General features: G+C 41.2%; 1 protein-coding gene across 3 annotated transcripts; it reads left to right on the top strand.

Moving 5' to 3' along the window:
• Positions 1-1450: 1450 nt before the first annotated feature.
• On the top strand, positions 1451-23317 carry UGDH (UDP-glucose 6-dehydrogenase). 3 transcript variants are annotated; one of them, XM_050895252.1, is made up of 13 exons: positions 1451-1526; positions 2294-2462; positions 4833-4934; positions 6319-6519; positions 6605-6802; positions 7295-7442; positions 8644-8738; positions 11836-11966; positions 12681-12814; positions 13977-14068; positions 14158-14268; positions 17052-17172; positions 23274-23317. In XM_050895252.1, exons 2-12 carry the CDS (start codon positions 2301-2303, stop codon positions 17160-17162), a joined length of 1485 nt encoding a protein of 494 aa, XP_050751209.1. In that variant the 5' UTR covers positions 1451-1526; positions 2294-2300; the 3' UTR covers positions 17163-17172; positions 23274-23317. The 3 variants fall into 3 exon arrangements, with proteins under 3 accessions (XP_050751209.1, XP_050751208.1, XP_050751210.1); XM_050895251.1 differs by lacking the exon at positions 23274-23317 and having other exon boundaries at positions 17052-18298; XM_050895253.1 differs by lacking the exons at positions 1451-1526; positions 23274-23317 and having other exon boundaries at positions 2292-2462; positions 17052-18298.
• The last annotated feature ends 61 nt before the right edge of the window (positions 23318-23378 follow it).

Raw genomic sequence — 23378 nt, 5'->3', positions numbered from 1 at the left:
TTGTCCAGAGTAAAATAGTAACAGAGTAAAATATAAAACAGAAACAATGATTCCAATTTCTTTTTTAAATACTTTAACATCTATGGACGAAAATGCCATATAAGAACAAGGCAATACTTTATTCGCATTGTTAACAAGGACATTCATATATTATCCACCTAATTTGGCAACATTTAACGCAGAAATTGTAATCTGTTAAAAGCATAAATGACTGCAGTATTGGAGATGCAGCAAAAAACCCTCAGCTTCTAGGAGATGCAGTGTGAGTGAACCTGAATGCACTGGAGAAGCAAAGACGGCAGACTTCTCAAATCTTTCTGCTCCCAAAGTCGGATGAAGTATACTAATAACATATCACACTTATACAAAAGGCAAGAGTAGTATCTGAAAACTTTAATACACCACCACAAGGGCTAGAGAGTGTGAGCTTGTTTTATTTCCTTACTCTGGCAATGTTTGCAATCTGGACTTTAAACACTGTATTTCACTGTTACCTGTCCATGTTTCTATTCATTTATCTTTGTTGAGACGGCACTACGCTACAGGAGAGAGACTTGAGTTTTGTGTTTCACAGTAAGCATAGCTGAAGGACCAAGAATTATTCACACGCATATTCGACCACCAAAATTCATTTCTCTTATAAAACCACTCCGAGGCAGAAGAGGGGGACAGTTCAGCGAGGCACCCTGCTGAACCCCCTTACCCCACCGGTGGCACCGGACCTCCCCTGGGAGCCCAGGCCTGACACGCCAAGCCAGAGCTGCCTGGGGGCACCGGCAGTGTTTGTGGTGGGGCCCGGAGGAGCACTCGCTCCCCGCTGCGCCAGCCCCGTCACCGTCGTCTCTGGGGACAAGACAGTCTGGGGACCTTTGCCGTGGCTCTCGGGTGGGCCAGGCCGCAGCCTAAACCCCTCCCCCAGAAAGAGGCAGTGAGACCAGCCACCGCTCCAGCCGCCATGACGCAAAAAAAACCCGAAATAAAGCAAGGGGAACGAGGTGTAAAAACGCCCAAACCGACACATGGGGAAACGGGCCGCCGGGGGCACGGTCCCGCCCGAGGGCGGCGAGCGCCCTAAGAGGCGCCGCTCCCTCCCTCAGGGCTCAGGGAAGCCACTGCGGCGGGACGCGCCCAGGCCCAGGCCCGCGCCCAGGCCCGAGTCCAGGCCGCGGAGACCCCAGCCGGGCCCGGGGGCCCTGGGGCCCCTCAGCCGCCCGCGCGGTGGCGGGGCCGGGCCTGGCCTGCGCGGCCGCCGGCGCCGCCCGAGGTGTCCCGCGCCCTTCGCCGGCAGCGCGGCGGGGCGGGGAGGCGGCGGGGCGGGCGGGCTCCGCGCCGGCCTCCGCCCCCGGGGGAAGGGAGGAGGCGGGGCCGGCCTCGCTCGGCGTCCCCGGGATGAAACAGGCGCCTCGGCCCCGCGGCGGCCCTTTAAATAGCCGCCGCCGCTCCGCTCGTAGCGGAGCGTCGCCCTGAGCTCACCGAGCATCCTCGCCGCAGCCCTCCAGCTCGATCGGCGGCGGGGCCGGACCGCAGTAAGTCTCTGGGCTGCGGCTTCGGTGCCGGCCGCGGGTACCCCCGCTGCCTTCCCTGGGGGTTCCCCGGGGCGGCGGCGGCGGCCTTTCCCCGCCAGCTGCCGGCCCCCAGAGCGTGGGACCGGGTTGCGGCCGGGGAGCCGCTCTCCGCCGCGGCCGGCAGGAACCTTTCCGCTGGGCTCCCGGGGATGGAGCCCGCGGGGGTCGGCCCCGGCCCGAGCCGCCCGCGGGGGAGCAGGGTCGGCTCCCGGCCCGTTCCCTCCACCGGGGAGGAGGCGGGAGCTGCGGCCTCCGCCCTGACGGCGCCTTTCCCGGCCGAGGGGCTCCGTGGGCCGAGCCCGGCCCGGGGGTCCCGGCCGAGCGCGGCCTGGCGCCGTTATGCCCGCCGTGGGGCTGCGCCGGTCCCTCCCCCTGTGCGCTGCCTGCGGCAGTGGTCTCTGCCCGTGCCTGGGACTATCGTGGCATCAGCAGTTCCTCGGCCTGAGGGGGTGGTATTTATGCTGGCAGGCTTCAAAGCGACCGCAAAAAACGCTTCCTCAAAGGTCTGCGTGTGCTGGCGCTCCTGGAGTGGGGCAGGCTCCAAAGCCTTCCCGGGTGGGAGAGAGTAACTGCAGTTCATTTCAAGAGATCAGCTGTAAGAAAATGTTTCTCTCTGTGGCAGCATAATAAAATCTCAAATCATTAATTGTCTTTTATTTCCGTGAATTGTTGGCCAGAATTTTCACTTATAACTCCTATTTCTCCTTTTCCCTCCCTCCTCTTATTAGAGCAATCATGTTTGAAATTAAGAAGATTTGCTGCATTGGTGCTGGTTATGTTGGTGGGCCAACCTGTAGTGTTATTGCACAGATGTGTCCCAGTATCAAAGTTACTGTTGTGGATGTCAATGAGGCCAGAATCAATGCCTGGAATTCAGATACGCTCCCAATCTATGAGGTAAACTTGTCTCACTGTTGTCTCTTCTTCCAGCTAGTGTTGCATTTGCTTCCCTCCCACCACATGGCATTTCCACATGGCCCACTTCTGAAGCTTGATAAGTATAGCACAGGGATGTCCTTCAAAAAGAGTATTCTGGAACAGCTCCTTGTCACTACTGCTCATTAAACCAGATTTTTGAAATAACTTAATATGTCTGGTGCAGGCACGTATTTAAGGATTATATATGAAGGGCCTAGTAAGGAAAAATGTAATTGTGTATATATATAGTGAATTGTGCTAAATCATACTGACTTTCTTTCGGGACCTGATTGAATCATAACATAGTCCTCTTACTCAGTTATGATATTATCTGCTGCATTGTAGCACAATATGGATGTGTAATATTGAGTGGTAAGCTTTATTCCCATCCTGAATACTGCCAAAATTCAATCTGTGCTGCCCATCTTAACCATGTTGTAAGATGGGGACAGTCATGTTCCTGATTCACTTGTACTATAAACCTCCAATCTGGCCTGGGAAGACTAGGCCAGATAAAAATAATTTTTAAATGTATCACACTGTCACTCCTTCATTACAGAATGACTTTAATTTGAAGATATATAAAGCATTTTTCTCTTTTGCTTCTCTTAGCACTTGTTATTTTTCACCCTTAAAGAATAGGTCTCTTTTTTTTTTTTCCTTTCCTTCATTCTTTTGTGAGATATAGTTTTTATAGGTTTGAGTTCTTTTCTTTAATGGGAGTGAAAACATATCTTCACTCGGCTCCCAAAGACAAGGCATGTTGCCTGGTACTAACAGTTACTCTTTTGCTATGAGAAGTCTTCTGAATCCTGTCTGTGCTGTAACACTAATGGCAGTCTTTTTTTCGTCTTAAAACCAAACCTGTACTGTGACTCTTTAAGTGAAGGTGAATAGACCTCTTTGTCGTACATATTCGAAGGAAAATGTGTATAATGCTCAGATTAGCAGATGAGACGTGAATGAAGATCATGAAAGCAAGTACTTTGTTTTCTATAAACACTTAGACTGAGTGAGTTAAAGTAGAGCTAGTCTTGGCATGTTTTTAAAAAAAAAAACAAACTCACAACATCTGTTTCCTGGAATGGTGTCCTCTGCTTACAAAGAATGTACAAAAACTGCCAAGAATTAGTTCAGACAGTTGTGAAATTGAGTCATTGCACAGTGAGGTGTCTTGTATTTTTTGTTTTGGGTTTTTTCTTTCCAGTGTCAGAAATTGTCTAGTGGGCTGCCTTTCTATTTACATCACAGTAAGACCATAGTTGGAACATTTGATGGGTTGTAACACATGTTTTTCTGTCTGTGCTGACCTTTGTTTCCCTTTTAAGTAGCTATTTGGTATAAAGTGAGACAGCAAAAATGTCTTGCATAAGAAAGCTTCTGCTTTATTTTAATCTCTCTCCCCCTCCAGTGAATCTTTGCCTTTCTGGCACTTAATCAAATATCTCGTATCATGATAGGCGTCTCTCAAGTTGGAGATTTGATTGCCAGGTTACAGCGTATGACTTTATTTTCCAAACAAAAAGTAAAGGCTTCTTTTATCTATGACAACTATATCTTAGTTAAATAATTTTGTAGACCATTCTAATATGGAGGATTGCTCATGTACACATGGCCTCCTGCTCCTCTTGTCTTGAGTGGAGGTGTTAAAGCAAGGGACAGTGTTACAGCACAGTATGTGTCTCTGGAAAGAATCTCATCAGACTGTGCCTGTGATTCTTCCATGCTGCAGGTGTGGTGCCATGATAAATTTAATCTGGTCCAAAGATGGGTGGTTGCCAAAAGGAGTGGTCTTTATCTCTTGTGTGTCTCTTGCTGCCTTTCTTTCACTGGATCTGGGCTTGCTAATTTGGTGGAAGACTTCTTTGTGGGGTTTTTTTGTGCTGAATAAGTTTTAGATCTGATGTTGGGGGAGATCCTGAAATGTGTAGCTGAGGAAAAAGGAAAGTTGGGACCACCTCTTTTGTTTGCAGCCTAGGGAATATTGTAAGACTTTACTTCTTGAATCTACTTAACATCACTCTACAGGTATTTCTTTAATTGTTGCTCTTGGTAATAGAATTGAGCATGGGAATAACTGGAGCCTAAAATCTGTTTGTGCAAATAATTCAGTGTGGCTGAAACTTTCGAGACAGCATTTTGAGTGTTTTGAATAAGAAAGGGATTTATTTTTTTCAGTATGTAAATCTACAGAAGCTTTACTTTACATCTGGCAGACTGAAAACATGCCACACTGAGGGGAAAAGAAAGTCTTTCTGTATCTGAAATGATACGCTGTTTGTTTGGGCATGCAGTTTACTGTTCTTCTAACTGCATTAACCTTAACTGCTTTTTTTATCTTTTTTTCAGCCAGGGTTAAAAGAGGTGGTAGAATCCTGTCGAGGAAGAAACCTCTTCTTTTCCACCAGTATTGATGATGCCATTAGAGAAGCAGATCTTGTATTTATTTCTGTAAGTTTAGGGGGAGAAGGTGGTTGTGTGTGTTTGTCTTTTTTTTTTTTCTTCTTATCAAATCATTGTGTTCCTCTTATGTTAGGAAGAGGCCTTTGTTTTGTCACATAGATACAGTTAGTAATGTCATGTCACTGTGTCACAGTTTTGTCCTTGTCTTTCTGTGTACTATGGGAAAAGTGTTAAGTAAGCTTTTTATTTTATTTTTATCTGTTTCTTATAGTCCGTAGAACATTTGACAAATGAACAGGCTCTAAGTCAAAATGATAATGTTGATGTTTAGCTTGATTAGATGTATGGGGTCTTAGAGCAGAATATAGTGCAGCTCTGTCATTGCAGTGTACTACTGAAATATATGGGACTTTAATAATGTTGATACAATTCCTAGATAGGGATGCAAAGTCATATACTGATTATTGGGTTCAAAGATTACTTACACCGTTTTTTAAAAGCTTCTAGAAGTATTAATGGAAGAGGGGCTAGCTTTAATATTTTCTAGCTTTAATATTTCTAAGCTGTTGACAGTACTAGGAAGAGGATCCAGTCAAACATAAACTGTGTGACCTTTTGTAATTTAGAAGGTTGTTCCTAATGCAGAATCCAAAAGAACTGATTGCTATTCATCATGGTAGACCAGTTGAGTGTGTTTGTTACTTAAGTCCTCTTTTCTTGAGAGCTTCTCTTTGTTAGGGCACCTCAGTACAGAGCTCTCTTTCTGATAGTATTTTTCTCCATCAAGTCTAAAATGAATGCTACTTGGCTGGATGACTGCCACTAATACAGCCCATATATTGCCACCTGTCCTTGGCTTAAAACATGCTGTTGTGTTTTACATGCTGTTGCCATTTCATTACAAACTGAAAGAAGAAAAGGACCCTCTGTCTTAATCTAAATGACGTATTTTCTCTCATGTTGCCTTTTCTGTGTACTTCAGTATAGCAATTTTCAGCAGCTCTACACTTAGGTTTCACTGCAAAGTGGGCTTAAACTATAACTGCCTCAGTAGCTGCAAGATTCTTATGTGAATTTTCACACTCCTAATGTGGGACAGGAAACAAAAGGTGGCTGGTTGTAATCAAGAAGAAATTGCTGGTGTTTCCAGAATAAGGACTAAGTTTCACCGAAGCCTGCAGAGCTGCTATGAATTGCTCTTGTTTAAATTCTATTTGAATAGAGGCCAATGAGCTTTCTTTAGAAGACAAAATGGGTAATTGAGAGAGCTAATAGCTGTTCATCTGATATGGTAACTAGAATAATTCTGGGGTAGAAGCAAGCTGGACTCTGGGAAGGAAAATGTCTGTCACTCTTACAATTTCACCTTGTCAGTACCTCTTGCGTTAAGAGACCTGTAACATTTCTTCCCCCTCCATGTATTTGTAACTAGGTTAACACTCCAACAAAGACCTATGGGATGGGAAAAGGCCGAGCAGCTGATCTGAAATACATTGAAGCTTGTGCTAGACGAATTGTACAAAATTCAAATGGCTATAAAATTGTCACTGAGAAAAGCACAGTTCCAGTACGTGCTGCAGAGAGCATTCGTCGAATATTTGATGCTAATACTAAGCCTAACTTGGATTTGCAGGTAAGCATAATCTTTGAGTTGTGTATTTAAAAGCTGGTGGTTGCTTTTGGCTTTTATCTGTTGTTCTTGATTTCTGTGCCTGTAGGTGCTGTCTAACCCAGAGTTCCTTGCAGAAGGAACAGCCATCAAGGACCTGAAGAACCCAGACAGAGTGCTTATCGGTGGAGATGATTCTCCAGAGGGACAGAAAGCTGTCCGTGCTCTTTGTGCTGTTTATGAGCACTGGGTGCCCAAAGAAAAAATCCTCACAACCAATACCTGGTCATCAGAACTTTCTAAACTGGTTAGTGTTACTCACCACTATTGTCTGCAATGAGCAAAGGGTGTAAGTGAGACAAAGCTCAGAAGCTGAAGTTCACTGACACTGAGTGATGCAGCTAGGAAAGACAGATGAGGTTGGGAGGACCCAATATGTATGTCAAAGGATATCATCTTTTCCAATTATCTCAGCTGAGCTAATAGATTATATCAGCTTTCCACGAAATCCTTTTCTCACTCTTATTGCTGTGTTATCTATTACTAAGAGTAAACCTCCAGTGCTGCAGAAACTGATAACTTGCAGAGTTTGAACTGTTTTATGATAGTAAAGCATTACATTATTTTGCTTAGATCCCATTAACTGGCATTTATGTATTAAACTAGTTGTTAACATTTTGTATCTCAACAGAGTTAAGTATATACTAAAGTAATCCTTCCAGTAGTAACTCCCTTCAGTCTGTGGGCATCTTGGTTTCAGGAGAAATCGAGTTCTCCTTACTATGTTTTTTATTTACAGGCAGCTAATGCTTTCCTTGCCCAAAGAATCAGCAGCATTAACTCAATCAGTGCTCTGTGTGAAGCTACAGGAGCAGATGTTGAAGAAGTAGCAAGAGCTATTGGAACAGACCAAAGAATTGGAAATAAGTTTCTCAAAGCCAGTGTTGGTAAATGAAAAATCCCTGTTTTTTTTTTTCTTCTGGGCATCTGTTTAATAGTGCAATAGGCATACTAGTAGTGTTTTGAAGTGATCTGATACTCTAAAATCTTCTATAACATGAGTGTGTGAAAATATTGCTGTAGAGTACTAGCATGAATCAGTTTTTCTGGTAAAATGTCTAGGACTGAGATTGCTCTAGACCCTGGCAATCTGAAACCCAGGAATTCAGAGTGCATGGTTTACCCTGCCTGGGGCACTGGAAAGAAGAGCTGCAACTTTGTTTTTCTGAAGCATCACTGATGATAGTGCTCTCCAAGATGTCTTCCCAATTGTAACTGCTGCAACTTTGTTTGGGAGTTGCTGCCAGTGGCCTGAGTAAGGAGATGCCTCTAGGTCAGAATGTGTGATGGCAACTTCTGATTTGTAGGATGAATTCAGTTGTTTAGATTTACTAGAGAGTAAGATGTGATAAAGTGGTGATCAGTACAACAAAATTCCAAACTTATGGAACAAGACTAAAACCTACCTGTAAGGCTACAGTCTTCATGCTAGAAAGGGAAAGTGTGACTTTAAAATAACCTTATTAAATATAACCTCTCCTAGAGTCTGTGCAAGAGCAAAAAGTAGACAGCAAATACATTACCAAAATTCCTATTAAGTTGTTATTCCTTCTGCAGTGTGTTGCTTCTGGGACTCTGCTGAGCAAAGTTCTAGGGGTCAAGGATCCCTCTGTTAATTGTCTCAGTTCTCCCTTAGTCAGCTGTTGTGATCTTTTGGTTCTTGGCAATGATTAGGTATCCATTTGGGGGTGGGAGAGGAAAGAACGTAATCTTAACATACTTGTTCTGAGAAATATTAATCTAAATCTCTAGGTGCGGGGAGAGCAAACCCAGGAGCTTGTCCACCCACTTGTAATAATAAAAAAACCAAGGGGCTATCTTATCATATATTTCCCTGAGGCTGAGTTAAAACTTCCATTGACTTCAGTGAGACCTGAAGCAGATTTTAAGGCTTCTGTAACTGACAAAGTAGGTAGGTGCAGGAGTTGGGTTTTGAGAGATTCTTAAGGTTTTAATTTGCTAGCAGTGAAATACTGGGAAAAATTTATAATGCTGACTATGTCAATGATTGCCAAAAACTACTTGATTCCAAAGATTGGGTTAGAGTAGTACCTTAGTCACCTGTAAAATAACAATGTTCTCTTTCAGGATTTGGAGGTAGCTGTTTTCAGAAGGATGTCTTGAATTTAGTGTACCTCTGTGAAGCACTGAACTTACCTGAAGTAGCCCGCTACTGGCAACAGGTACAAGTTATTCACTGATTTTTTTTGAGGGGGTGGTGTTTCTTCAGCATTCAGCTTTCAGGCATTGAGCTTTTGAGCATTGTCCACATATAATCTGTGTTTCAGCTTTAAGGAGCAGATACCTTAGTGTTGATCATCTTTACATTTTAGGGCCCTCAGCCTAACTCTGGCATTTGATACTCATGAGTGCTTAGGCTTTTTTGGGGTGAATTAAGTCATCTGGATCAAATGGATTGGGAAGTTGTCTACAAGTAGCAATAAAAAATGTGAAGTACAAGCATGTCTAGACTCGCTCTTCCTCTTGCACTTGGTTATCTCTGTCCACTTTGAATCCAGAGCTTGTGGTCTTTTCCTCAGGGTCTACTTTTACAGTTCCTTTTCTGAAAACTCAGCAGAACTTGCTATTCTTTTAAATAAAGATGGTTGCTGCTGTTCCCTGGTTAATGTTAGGAATGGTTGGGAAGATGTGGATGCTCTCAGACCTAGCACCAACGCAGCAATACCAGGATGCTAAGTCTGTACTAGCAAGTGTTTCCCCATTAACCAGTGAAAGCACCTCACCCCTTTTCCCAGTCCTGACTGAGGAAGCAGCTTTGACACACGTGGTATGGTCAAAAGAACAGCTTTGGTTTATTGTCCTGATTTAGGCTGTGGTGATCAAGTACAAGGCTGCCTAGCAGATGCCCTCAGAATACCAAGCATGTGATTTGCCTACCTTATTAGCAGCTTTCCTTTTTTTAATCTTCCTTTAGGCTAGCCTTTTTTCACCTCACTTTTCTCCATCCCAGTCTGCTGCCAAATAAACAGCCTGCCCATAATTACTCTTTCATCATTGGTCAGTTGTGCTACATCCATACTGAAGCCCAGTATTTCTTATACCATTACCTAGGTCATCATGGCCATGTGATACTGTTGATGGGATTACTTAGGCTCTGTTGGCTTCGCAAGGTTCTATTCCCCAAAAGGTCCCTAATACTCCTTTCCAATTGTCTGGATCTCACTCATAATTCCCCCGTAACCATTTGTAAAACTCAGCCATCTCTGTGCTATCTGTAACTTTTGTCAGCTTCTTATATGATCTGTGATGTCCAGTGGCTTTCTACATCCTGTTCAGATAGTTTAAGCTCCAGCCAGGGGCTGGTCAGCAGCCTGGTTACTTGCTTGCAACTATAACTCTTACTTCAATTGCTTGGGACAAGGAAGACCTGGGTTTTATGCTGTCTGCCTCTGAAGAGGTTCAGATTGACATCTTCCTTAAAAATGTGCTTCATTAGGGTAGTCTAGTCCATGGTGGAGAGGCTTGCAATCCCATCAGTGAAGAGAGACTAACATACTGCATGAACCTTGTGCAAGCACCCAGGAGAGGTTTGGTTCTGTGTAGGACTTGGATGCATTGGCACAGTAGGAAAGAGAAGGAGCCCTAGGTTCTGATACTTGCTTCAGAACTACTGCTTTTACTCAGTATAAGATGTAAGCAGACAACAGACAATCCCTGGAGCTGCAGGAACTAACCATGTTACCTCACTAATAATCTGATGAATAGGGGAAAATTAATACTGTCTTGCAAGAGGCAAATTGGTTTGGCTCTGTCCTTTGAGATCACAAGGGTCCTTCTCAAAATGCAACCTACTTGGTATCTTGGCAACCCAAAGGCACAGGAACACTTACGGTTTGCTCTGTGTGGAGGTGGCTTTTTATTTAACAAAAGCCTAAAAGGTTGCATTGTTAATGTAAACGAACTAGTTTAAAGTGCTTTTATGCTCTCTTACTTGTTTTAAGAGCAATTCTTTGCAGTTTTTATGTATGGCTTATTAAGCTGTGGACAAATCAGATAGTAAGAACAGCTGCTGCAGAGTTAGGATAAGGTAAAGTGCTATGTTCATGTAGTACAACCCTTTATCTGCACCTTCTGCTTCCTCAGGGCACTGGCATCTTGCAGAGGTCTATCTGCCCCAGCCCACACTGGTCAAGTCGTGTAATGCACACACATGGGCACCTGTATAAGCAACTGTGTGAACGCCTTCTTTGTGGCCTGAACACTGCACTGTCAGCAGCTCATCCTCGTGCATGCACATGGGAGACCTCAGACCAGTCTGAGGACAGGATGCAAATTCTGGAGGATATGCTGATCAGAGCAGCCCCAGAATCCAAACTTTTATTCTCTCTGGCCTTTAGGACAGAGCTCTCTAATACTGAAATCTTCATTCCTTGAAAACATACCTACAGAAAGAGATGTGGCCCTCTTACCCTGTCAACTGTTACCTTTGTTTCCCATCACCACCCTGTTGAATTGCATAAATCTCACTGCTTTTATTTCTTTTCCTCAAATAAATCTGGTTCACCAATATCCTCCTACTGTATAGTTTATACCTTATGTTTCGTAGGCTGCTGCTGTTAATTCTTGATTTGATTTGAAAGTCTCAAAACCAAGAGGGAAGTGTAGTTCTTCCCAGTTCACACTGAACACTGACTAGGTGGGGGAACCTACCTTTCCTATTCTACTAGTGCTCCAGTGCCCTCTGTGTGTTAAGGGCTGGAGATCAAAGTATGAAGCAGGCTGCAGGAAAGTACAGGAACAATCAGAGTGAGTGAACCCACTTTCATGTAATAACAAAAGTGAGGCACTTAAAAATCTGGTTTAACCACACTAATTTTGTGTATTGAAATCTATTAGGGTGGATTAAAAAGGCTAAAAACATGGCATGTAAGGAAGTGTAGGTCTGGCAATGGGATGTCCATGTGACATCAAGTACTCTAACACTGAAATTGCTTTCCATGTTTCTGCCTAGAATACAGTAAGTTGTAGATTTTAAAAAAGGCAATCTGAAAAAATCCTAGCCTTTGAACTAGATAATGCATGATAGTATGTGTGAATATGCACCTACAGTCACTGATTAGAATAGGATTTGTCTCAGAATTTGATAAACTAACTAAATTTATCTTTTGGATTACTTATGATACTGAGTAAGAATACTTAGCTTTCTCTTTTAAGCCTCTATTAAACCTATGTGTGGGTAGCTTGGCTTGATTGTTAATAGAATTTTTTTGTATTTTAAAATGGCTCCCTTCTGTACTGTCATGTTTTATATAATTTCAGGTAATAGACATGAATGATTATCAGAGAAGAAGATTTGCTTCCCGCATTATTGACAGCTTGTTCAATACCGTCACTGATAAGAAGATTGCTATTTTAGGGTTTGCATTCAAAAAGGATACTGGGGACACAAGGTAAGAAAGTGAATTCAGTTCACTAACATGGATTCCCTACACTTGTCACCAGCTATGCGGCTAAACCCCCCCAATTGAATAGCATTAATAAAAATAGATCAAATATGGGAGCCTTAACCTCTTGTGACTGAATTGGTTTGTAACAAGGATTAGTCTTTCTTAAATGGGTGAGACAATTGATTCTTGACCTCTACAACATACCTGAATCATTCAGATGCTAGAGCAGATAACTGTAGTCCTTATTAACTTGCATAAGCAAAGATGGATTTTGACAGAGTCCTTCCATTCTCGACAGAAAAGAATGCAAACACTTTTGCAACTGGTTCTAAATTGCTATGTGAAGCCAAAGTTTCAGCTTTGTTTCCCATAGGTGGTTAATTCTGTTTTCCTGTAAAGCTCAAACTTGATACAACTCTCCAACTGTAGCTTGTGGGGAATGCTTATAAGCTTGATGCCTTGTCAGTTATGGTCAATAGGAGTCCTGGGGCTTAGTATCTCTTGCATGATTCAGCAAGAGAGATGTAAGCTTGTTTTTCATATTACTCTCCTTGGTGTCCCTCAAGATTTCAAGTTTGCTGCTGGCATGGATTACCACTAAGATGTTTAATGTAAAACTGGTATAAAAGCTCTGGCATTGCATATCATGACATTTGAAGACTTTCATTACTTGGAACATGCCACCTGGTTCTTTAACTGATTGATTCACTTCCCCAGAGAGTCATCCAGTATCTACATTAGCAAGTACTTAATGGATGAAGGAGCAAAGCTCCATATCTATGATCCTAAAGTACCTAAGGAACAAATCATCTTGGATCTCTCACATCCAGGTGTCTCAGAAGATAACCAAGGTAAGAATGCTCATGTAAAGCTTATTTCCCCCTTCCCTTCCCACCCTATTCTCAAAATACATGAGATGTGTTTAAATACTATAAATCCATTTTCACATTTTCACCATGGCAATGATGTGCTGTTGGTTACCCTTACTAGAAGATTGTCATAGCTCAGAGGACTGCTGTAACTCTTCCCCCTTTCCCCATAGCTTTTATAGATAAATGCTAATTCTGTACTATTGCATATTTTTCTTTTGATAAATACTCATTTGAATACGCGCAAAGGATTTTCTCTCTGCATAACTAAAGGAAAAGAAAGAAGAATGTCCAGAAGTAGGGGAGACTAGTGTTGTTCTGTCAGCTCCTTTGTGCCCTGAGTCCTATCTTGCCTTAGTTCTTGCTTGCATATCTAAAGTAGAAATAAAGAAATAATTCTGGAATTCACTGTAGAGTATTCTCCCTTCCCCCATATCACTTCCAAATTCATCTGTTCCCTTAAATTCAAGAAGACTTTAAAGTAATCATCTATGACTAGAAATTTCTTGGGGAGAAGCAGGGGGTTTGGGGGCTTTTTGTTTTCTTATTGGGGAGGGGGAGAACAGAGTTGATAGATGGATGGGGGAGAAGGATAGATCAGGCTTCTAGAGGTGAAGAGAATGGAGGAAAAATGAGCTGTGATGAAGTGAAGGGTGTACGTTATTTGACATGCCCTTGAATTAGAGGGGGAGGGGAGGGGAGGGTTGCCTCTAGGCAGCTGGTGAGGCAGGCAGAGGATGAAGGCAGCCCCTAGTGAGCCATGTGTATCTTCTTTAGTGTGAACTGAGTGTTAAATAGGAACTGTGATGTGCTGCTATTGTACAGGCAATGACCTTTGAGAGTTGGCATTTGAACACTCCATAGTAACTTCTAATTCTAGAGATGCTCTTGACTGTTTAAATCAAATTGGAATGCCTAACTTCAAATGTTTAAGTGCTGTGGCTCTATTCAGATGCCAGGTACAAGCTGCTTTCATTTAAATAAGTGAAATCAAAGTGACAAATGTCTTGATAGAAACTATCTCTAGGTGAGTGACCTGAAACTCCTTGTTTGTGTAGGGCAAGGAAGGAGACTCATTTGCCAGGAGTGCACCAGATGCTAAAGATGTGTGCAGAATAAAACTTGTATTTTCCTTCTGTTACAGTGTCTCGGTTGGTCACTATCAGCAAAGATCCCTATGAAGCCTGTGATGGAGCTCATGCCCTTGTAATTTGCACTGAATGGGACATGTTTAAGGTAAATGCTATCTTCAATTTAAGCTAAAGAAAAAGAGAGGGAGTGTTATGCTACTTACTTACTCTATCTGCTTTAATTGCCCTTTACAGGAGTTGGATTATGAACGTATTCATAAGAAGATGCTGAAGCCTGCATTTATCTTTGATGGTAGAAGAGTTCTAGATGATCTTCACAATGAGCTACAAGTCATTGGCTTCCAGGTAATCGGCTGGGTGATGCTGCTTCTTATGTTTCTTTCCTTCTGCTCTCTTCCCTCTTGCTCTCTCTCCCTCTGCAATGACTGAGTAGCAAGGGGAAAAAACCTCTTCAGGTGAGGATTTAAATCTAAACCCATCTGTACTTAAGTCTCTTCACTAGTGCTGTCTTCCTCCATTACCTTACTATTTTCAGACTGATGCTCTGTTAAAATCCAAGCTACATCAGTCTATACCATCAACATTCAGCAGTATAAGCATGCCTTAGAATCATTTAGGTTGGAAAAGACCTTTAAGATTGAGTCCAACTGTAAACCTAACATCTGAATGCCCATCTGGCCTTCTTTGGACCAGGGAAATCATGCAGAGTTATGAGACAGATGTAAAAAACCTGCTAAATCTCACTCCTAAATTCATTCTAGGTAATCAGCAGGATATTTGACTCCAAAATTAGCCCCTCCACAGTTTCCTCAAGCCCTGCAGTTTTTGCTGCTACCACCCAGCAGAACAGCTGAGCTTAGCATTTGGTGTATGTTATAACCTGTGCCACAGCCCCTACCTGGAAACTTATTTTAACACCACCAAACAAAAAAAGCAGCATTTAAAATCGACAGTAACAAGATAGCAAAACATACTTCCTTTAGGAGTAAATGTAAGCTGTAAATGCCCTTTTGGCTCTTCACAAAAGACATAAGCAGGTTTACCTAAGGCATGAGACTTAAACCAGACAAGGTGTAATGCAGGTAACAAATGTTTATCAGCCAGTGAGATCCTCCACTTGGACAGACTATTAAGAGAAGTTTTGGACTCCTCTCCCTGATATCTGCACAACAAGGCTGGCTGATATTAGAGATAAAAGCATTGTATGAAAAGATGTATCTGAAGATAAGTCAGTGAAATGCTGAAGTGTTACATGGGAGGCTGGAGGAGATGATTGATTAGTCCTTTGTGATTGATTAGCATCAGCCGGAAGATGAGAACAATGGTGTTTGTTTACACCAAAGAGGACTCAGAAGCAAATGCTTAACTTCTTAGCTAAGCATTTTGCTAAGCTAATAGCAAATTGTATATCAAATTATAACCAGTGTGATATTTCTCCTAGGAACTTCTCTTCTGAAGTCTGTGGCTTAAAGACTTTCCAATTCAGAGACTGTACCTTTGTGTTTCATAGCTCTTGAGTGACTTTTCTTCTATGAAATTCTAGTTGAATTCTTAACCAATTTGTGAGTTTGCCATCCAGAATCCAGTTTGTCATCCAGGTTCATTATCCAGATTTTTCATCCAGAATATCATTACAAAGGCGTTCAACAATTGACCTGTATTCTTGGTATAAAATAATAAAAAGGATATTGTCTTAAATGGACAACCCCAATATTTAATTTTTTAGGTCCCCAGTCTTTAACTGCCCTTGTTAAAAGCTATTGCGTAGACAGCCTGATGCCAATAGTAATTCCATTATATACAATCCAAATCTATGAATTTGAGCGGGTTTTATTTTTTTCTCAAACTGGAGTTTAAAGAACTTTAAACACACCTACCATTTCAATTATAACCTGTTTCCACAGTGGAAGCTTAATTCAGGAAATATGAATGTGAAGCTCTGTAATTCTAGGTAAAGTAACTTCTGATTTGAGAAAAAGTCTGCTCAGGTCTCAAGTGGGGAAAGCAGAGTAAGCTTTGATTGAAGAGCTTGAAGCACTTCTAGCACAGACAGAATTTGACTAACACTAAAGTCACCAAATCCCTGAATAATCTGATAGAAGCATCTCAGCCAGACACAATCAGAACAAAATCTACAAGCTAGATCAGATGCATATTTCAGTTGTGTTTCATTCTGCGTACTCCTGAGTACTGTGGTTACTTGCATAGTGGCTATAGCCTTTCTCTCTTGATATTTTTTCCCCTGCTTAAACTACACAGTTATTTACACTGTTTGTGAACAGGCTTGTATAAATTGATTTAACCAGTCAATTGAAGCTGTTCTGGGCAAATATGGTACATACAGCTCACATGACTGTTTAAACAACTCTTTTCAGAGTTAACTCAGATGTCTGTCTAGAATATATTCATCAAATTTCTGTTAAATTTAAAATAATTGAAGTATTTTGTCTTTTGGTGCTCTGCATCTGACTTGCACTACTTCCTCAAGAGGAAAGCTACTGCTCTCCTTATTTACTGGGTGTCTGAACTGTTTTGCTAGTTGGCGTTTTGTCCTCTACAAGCTCTGTCCTTAGTGATTTACATTAGTCTGATCTAGAAATTACAGGAACCTGTCTCACTCTTTGAATGTTGCAGTACCTGCCTTATGTGTGTGTTGGCTTTGTTACATGCTTCCTCTTATATAGAGTTGGCTGCCTTTAGCCTTTCAGAGTTGCATTGTTTCAAAAACAACCCACTGCACTAAGGAGGGGGAAAAGCTGCTTCTATCCTAATTTACTGGGTATAAATTTTTAGACAAAGGAGGCCAAACCCACATTTTATGAATACCCAGAAACATTTTGTGATATTTGTACTGATAGTCCTATGGAAGCTGAGGCACATGAATGTTCAAATTAGCAAGATGCAGCTTTAAATAGGCAAAGCAGGCACCTGTGAAAGGCTGTTTTAAAAAACTCTTTACAACTCCAATCCCAGAAACTGTCCCTTGGCACACTGTGCTTTGTGGCTTGTATTATTCTAGTGTTCATGAAACGTAGTCATGGTCCTGGATTTAATTTGTAGATTCCTCATAAGCTGACATGATTGTTAGCTTGCCACACTCACTTGTTAAATGTGTTTTTCTCTTCCAGATTGAAACAATTGGGAAGAAGGTGTCAGCCAAAAGAATTCCTTTTGCCTCTTCTTGTGAAATTCCTAAGTTCAGCCTGCAGGACCCACCTGTCAAAAAGCCTAGAGTATAATGTTTAATAGGTACTGAAGGAATTCTGTGGACCTTCTTAGTGATAATAACTGTAAGCCTATGCTTTTTTTAAGGAAAGATATTTTTCATAAACTAAACCAATTTTACATTAGAAATGGTACCTGGTACATGTGAATTCAGTCTATTTTCAAATCTCTATTTTTATAGCAATTTTTTTGGTTACTGAAGATGGTACAGACCTGTTTTTAATAATGAATCATCTTTTAAGTGGAAAAGTTACATTCAAACTGCAGATTTCTGCTGCCAGAAATGTTCCTAAACTGCACTTTAAATGTTTCAAGTGATATGAAAGCAAAAGAAATAGAATATCTTTTTACTTTAGTCCAGTTATGGACAATGATCAAGAACTTTGGTCTCACCAACTTTTCATTTTCTTTTAGGGTAAATCTTTGCCCAGTTAAATGTTTGCTTTAACTGGCACTGAAGTCAAAAGATAAGTTCTAAGTGAATTTGGCAGGATTTGGGTTGAGCCCTAAAATAGAGCTGACTGCAACAATAATACCCGGATCCTGGTTGGGATCACTTGGCACTGATGCAGTCTAAACTGCATCTGTTAGGAGGCCAGGTAGTTCTGCAGGCATCTATCATGTAATTAATGACAGTGGACTAGCAGCTATAAACTGATCCACTGGCAGATCTTCACTTTTTGATTCTTTGGTTGACTTGCCTACATTCCATGTGCAGCCACGTAAATTATTGATCTAATCAGATTCCTGGGGCAAGCTTTTCCTAAGTTACAGCAATACAACCCATCTTCAGCAGAGGAGCATTCTGCTTGTTTGAACATTGAATTTAAGCAGAATTACCTTAATTTGGTGTCAGTCCAGGTAGAAAGCAAATATTGGCTTCAAAGCTACCTGATGGTTATCTTTTTCCTTCCTTTCTGCTTACGTACTTCATCTGAAAGCAGCTTTCTCAATGAATCTGCAAAATTATTCTCGGCTGTTAAGAAATTATTAAAAATAAAAATTCAGCCCCATAAGTTAGCTTGCTACCTCATTTAATTAGCAGGAATGAATACTTCCTATGTTATCTTGATATTTTTGCCTTTACTTTATTTCTACTTGTTTTTATTATTCTCAATTGGCCAGTGCTATTAAAATCCTTGATGACAGAGTTTGCGTTTGGCTTGTTGCATGGGGTTGTGAAATGGAGGGGAGGATAGAGAAGGATGACGAACAGGTTTCAGACTAGAAGGCATAAATGTCTTAGTTGAATAATAGTAGTGTTGGGATGTTAGAGAATTATCCTGTAACTAGTCACATAATACCTTCTGAATTTATTCAACAGGTATTAAATAGTTAAACAGAGCATAAGATCAGTGTTGTCTTGGTAATGAGTGCTATTATCATAACTACTTAACCACAGAAATGTAGGTACAATTTAAGCTTTAGGACAGATATTTGAAGATTTAAGAAACTTGTATAACAATTTGGGTGGACAATACAAGACAGTGTTATCTGACTGAAATAGCTGTAGCCTTGAACCAGATGCTGTCAGATTCTGCACATTAATGGCTTCCACATAGGGACTTACTATGCAGCGATCACTCAGCACTTTGGGCAAATATGCCTCAGGCTTTTTGTCCTATCATAAGATTCCTCTGTGAGGAGCGCATCAGAAGCCACTCAAAGTGAGTGGGAATTATGGGGACTTAAAATCAAACTGTCATCTTTCATCATGCTATCTCTTGATTCACTAGCACTGCTTTCATACAACACCCACAGAGCAGGGACAACCCTGTGATACAGTTGTGGTATTTGTAAGCATTGTAATCCAAATGGTAGATTACCCTGTCTTTGCAGGTAGGCATCCTCTTGACTACCTCTGCCCCCATAGCACCTGAGAGGGCAGGCTGGTCGCTTCTCCTTGGGGATTAAGAGGGTACTGACAAGTTGTGCTCGAAGGATCTCTTGTCCTGAACTATGTGCAGGGTAGCACAGCACTGCCTCAGGGCTCATCTTAACAGGGAGGGTGAGTAGAGGCTTCAGAAAATCAGGATGCTTTTCAGAAACCTGCATACAGCTGTAATAGTAGTGCCTCTGATGGCACTACTGTCCTCATCAGTTTGAAGTAGACGGATGAACCATTAAACTCTTGTGTGAAGCGTTGCTCCTGTTAGGAATGTGCAAGGCTGGTCAGTGTTCCTGAGGCTTTTACTTTGCATACCGGAGATATTTTTGAGAAGGGATTCTTACGTGATCTAATTCTGCTTTGTCATTCAGTCTGATCCTCCAGTGTCCCCAGGAGATGGGGGAACTAGGTGCTATACCCCTATTTCTACCCTGTTTCTCCTGCAGACTTAGTCAAAGCCTGGATAGTGACTTGTAGCTTAATCATAAAGATGATAAAGAATGGGCAAGTTTGTTGTAGTGGGATCTCTAACTCCCCTTTCTTAGGAAAGGGGGAGCGGCAGATCCTTTCTGAAGAGCAACAAGGGGTAAAACTGGTACTGGCATCTCCCCTGCTTTCTTGGAGAGTCAGCTTATTTAGTTTCTTGGTGGCTGCATTCTTTTAGTGGGACACTGGGATTGTGGGATGAATCCTGTCTGAATAGCTGGTGGAGCATGCCTTTGGGCTACTGCAATACTTACCGTGCGTATGTGCAAGAGAACCCTACCACAGGCCAAAAGAGCGAGCTTTGGAAGCTTTTGCAGCACTGTGAATCATAAGCCATCATCTTCAGAGTACAGTTGCCAGGGAAATAAGAATTGGAGATGACTTGCCTTCCTGCTTTGAAGGCTTGAGTAGTGCATGTAAGAGATGGGGGTTTAATGCTATTGAGTCTTTGTCTATGGGATCTTACAGCATGTAATTCTTGATGAGAATGGTGTAATATGAGTAATGGACTCCTGTGCTCTGAAATTCTTTTTTATGGAGTTCTTAATAAAATGCAATCCCACAGTAACACTGCTTTTCACTGCAAAAATGTGAATACAACAGCTGAAGCAAATCCAGCTTTAATACAAGCCTATGAATAGTATGATACAGACTGCATAAATTAAGTCTTACCCAAGATGTGCATAGACAAATTGTAAAAGCCAGGTAAGATGCACTGTTTTTCTTCTGTGTATGTGTGTTCAACCCTTTGTGCAGCTAAAATTAATCTGGTTCCAAGCATATGATAGCCAAGAATATTGCAAGTGAATAGAACAAACACGTTTTTGACCAAGACTAGTTAGCATAGGAGCAGTTAGCGGTGCGATTTTTGTACTGGCCAACAAGTTCACACTTCTATCACTTGAGGTTCTTCTGTTGATCTAGAATTTATAGTAGTGCTATAATCTTGCTCAACAGCTAAAGTTTGAAATTAATTGTAAAACAATGTAAGAAAGCATAATGGGTTATCTGACTGATTTAGGAATACTGGAGTCAGTTTTCATTACTTGCTTTTTCTATTCTGAGCTGAGAATTTCTATTGCAAGTTGAACATCTGCAGTAAGTTGCCACATGTTGTAGTAAGGAAGCATAAATAGTTGACACTTTCTTTTTAAATGAAGGGGACAGCAATATTAATTATTGATCAAGTAGGAAAAAAATTTAAAACTGTTCTTAAATGAACACTCTGGCTTTGATTTAACCTAAAGACTTGAAGTCACTGGAAGATGCAGCAGTTCTCTAGTCAGCTGCATAACATTTAATTATGCTTCACACAGTGTAGTAGATTGATGTAATGATGCTAAAAAAGACTAGTCATTCTTTTGAAGTGTCTGTGTCAACTTGAAACCATATTCCCAAAACTCAGTTTGATGTTTTCCTGATTGCAAGGAAGATTAATGTTTCTTAAAATATTTTCATGGCTGCTTTGTGAAACAAACTGAAAGAATGAAGTGATTGACATACAAAAAGAAGATGTCACTAAACATGAAACTTCATCGGAAACAAAATTGAGATAGTCATGAAACCTGTGCTGAATTTATAACCAGGAGTTCTGTGAGAGTTTGGTGCTTTAACATACAGTTATGGAAAAACTGAACGGGCAAGAGGGAAGGAAGATGGTTGTAAAAGCAGGATTTCTTAACTAGGAAAAGAACTTTAGGACTTGTCCTCAAACACTTTCAAAAACAAAACACCCCTCCAATCTAAACAGTCAAATTTTGACTGCTTTCCTTAGAAACCACAGCAAAACATGCAGTTAGAAAATAGCTTATGTAGCTTCTGAAACTTGGTCCCAGCTGGCAGACAGTTGTGTAAAAGCATGAGATCATCTTCCAAACCACCCAGCAGCAATTCATAAGATAATTCTAACATGAAATAACATTGGAGTGTGTTTCCAGAAGCATTATTTCTCTCACTGTAAAGAAGTCACGGATAATTACTGTGCAATGTCCTCTTGTTCCAGTTTAATAGCTGTATGGCTCAGAATTCCTTTTTCCATATTTCTGGTGTTGATATGGTGAAAGAGCAGTAACTTGGCAAAAGCTACAGTAACATTCTGCTACATCTGCTCTGTAGGCAAGTCAAAACCGTTATTTATAGTAGGACCTCTAATAAAGGCTGGCAGCTGTTAAATGTGTGGGTATCCTGGAGTTAATGTTGCACCCCTCCCTGCCTGCTGCTGTGGAGGGAGTATTAAATTCCCTTGCCATAGTTGATAATCTTCCACTGCTCTGGTATTTGGTGTACCTCAGCTGAAGCAGGGCATTTTTGGTTCAAAGTATGCCTGGTCTTTCCAAGACTAGTGGTCAGACTTTTTTTAATTTAAATTTTAAAATTTATTATTAATTTTTTTTAATTAAAAAAAAAAGCAGCCTTGCCTTTCTCTCTGCCCTTACAAAGTACAGCTATTAAGGCTTCTGTGTTTCGTTCTTCCCCTCTGTTCCTCATGGCTCAGGTTTCTCTTCCCCTAATTTACACTTCCATTACACTGTTTAATTAGTACATTCCTTCTAGCTTAAGGCTATTTGTCTTCATAATGCTTTAATATTGCTATACTTCATTTTGCGAAGTGTCAATTGTGCATCACTGGCCTCAGTGGTATAATCTGGTTTTTGTTATTCATGACAATATCAAGTTTCTCCTATATATTAAGTTGCTAATTAGCTGTCTTCCTTCTACCATCTTGCTGAGTTGGGGGTGGGTGGAAGGTCCACTCTCCTTCATATAAACTACAGTAGTTTAGAAAAGTACTATAGCCAGCCATAGGATTACCTGCATGATCAGAGTTTGGGACCAGATAGCAAATTCCTGGCATGTTTCCCAAATAACTTCATGAAGATACAGCTGAAGCCAGTTCAAAAATGGTATCTAATGTCCATAGCAGACAACTGAGAATTATTAGGGAGAGATGCACTTTGAACTATCATGACTATAAAGAGAAGAATTTACAGCTGTTAGTATACCATAAGCCATGTTTTTATTTCTGCCTGAGCTTAGTATGGTATGTAATGGATTTCACACTTCATCCATGATGCAGTTCACTCTCTGCCATGAGACCAAACACAACCACCACACCCTTAGACTAGGTTTTTAACTTTCCTTTAATGGTAAGACAATACCTATGGAGTAGAAGTACAGTACAGAATAGCAGCAGTTCTGCATACCCAATACCGAAGAAGCACCTGTGCAACTCAGTGGGGTTTGTTACAGTCATATACCCAAACTAGGGGTGGCTCTATTTATGCTGTTATGGCAACTCTAATTTTCCACAGGGTTTAAATTATATGGTATCTACACAAGGTTAATTGTCTTGCCACAAAGGGCTCTTGTTTTCTTCAACTTGATACCTTGTGTTTACCAAGGCTCACACTTTGAGACATGCAAGCACCTGAAAAGCATTAGCTATCAGAATGTACAGCTTATTTTCTTAAGATGCAGGTAAGAGATACATCTCTTGAAGGAGTATTACCAATACTTTCTCTTGTGTGGTTCAAGATAGTCCTAATCTGGTCCTTTGTCATGTACACAGTCTTTCTTTAGAACTCCTCTAGTTCCCAGAGCCCCTGCAAGCTTGTGTTACATAATGGTAAGATACACCACAATATCAGTACCTTTCAAATTACTATTAGCATCTCCACAATATTAACTGCAGCAATACTGATGGTAGTATCAAACCTGTTTACTTAAATCTGTCCCATTTCTTTTTTTTCAGCTTGCATTTCTTCCACCTCAGTTCCATCACTCTTTCAAAATCCGTTCTGACTTTTTGCTGAACACGAGAAGTACTATGTAGTTGTAGCCTTGCCAGGAGGAATGA

This window comes from Gymnogyps californianus, chromosome 4 (genome assembly GCF_018139145.2).
Source record: "Gymnogyps californianus isolate 813 chromosome 4, ASM1813914v2, whole genome shotgun sequence".
Lineage (NCBI taxonomy): Eukaryota > Metazoa > Chordata > Aves > Accipitriformes > Cathartidae > Gymnogyps > Gymnogyps californianus.
This window is presented reverse-complemented; position numbering and strand designations above follow the sequence as displayed.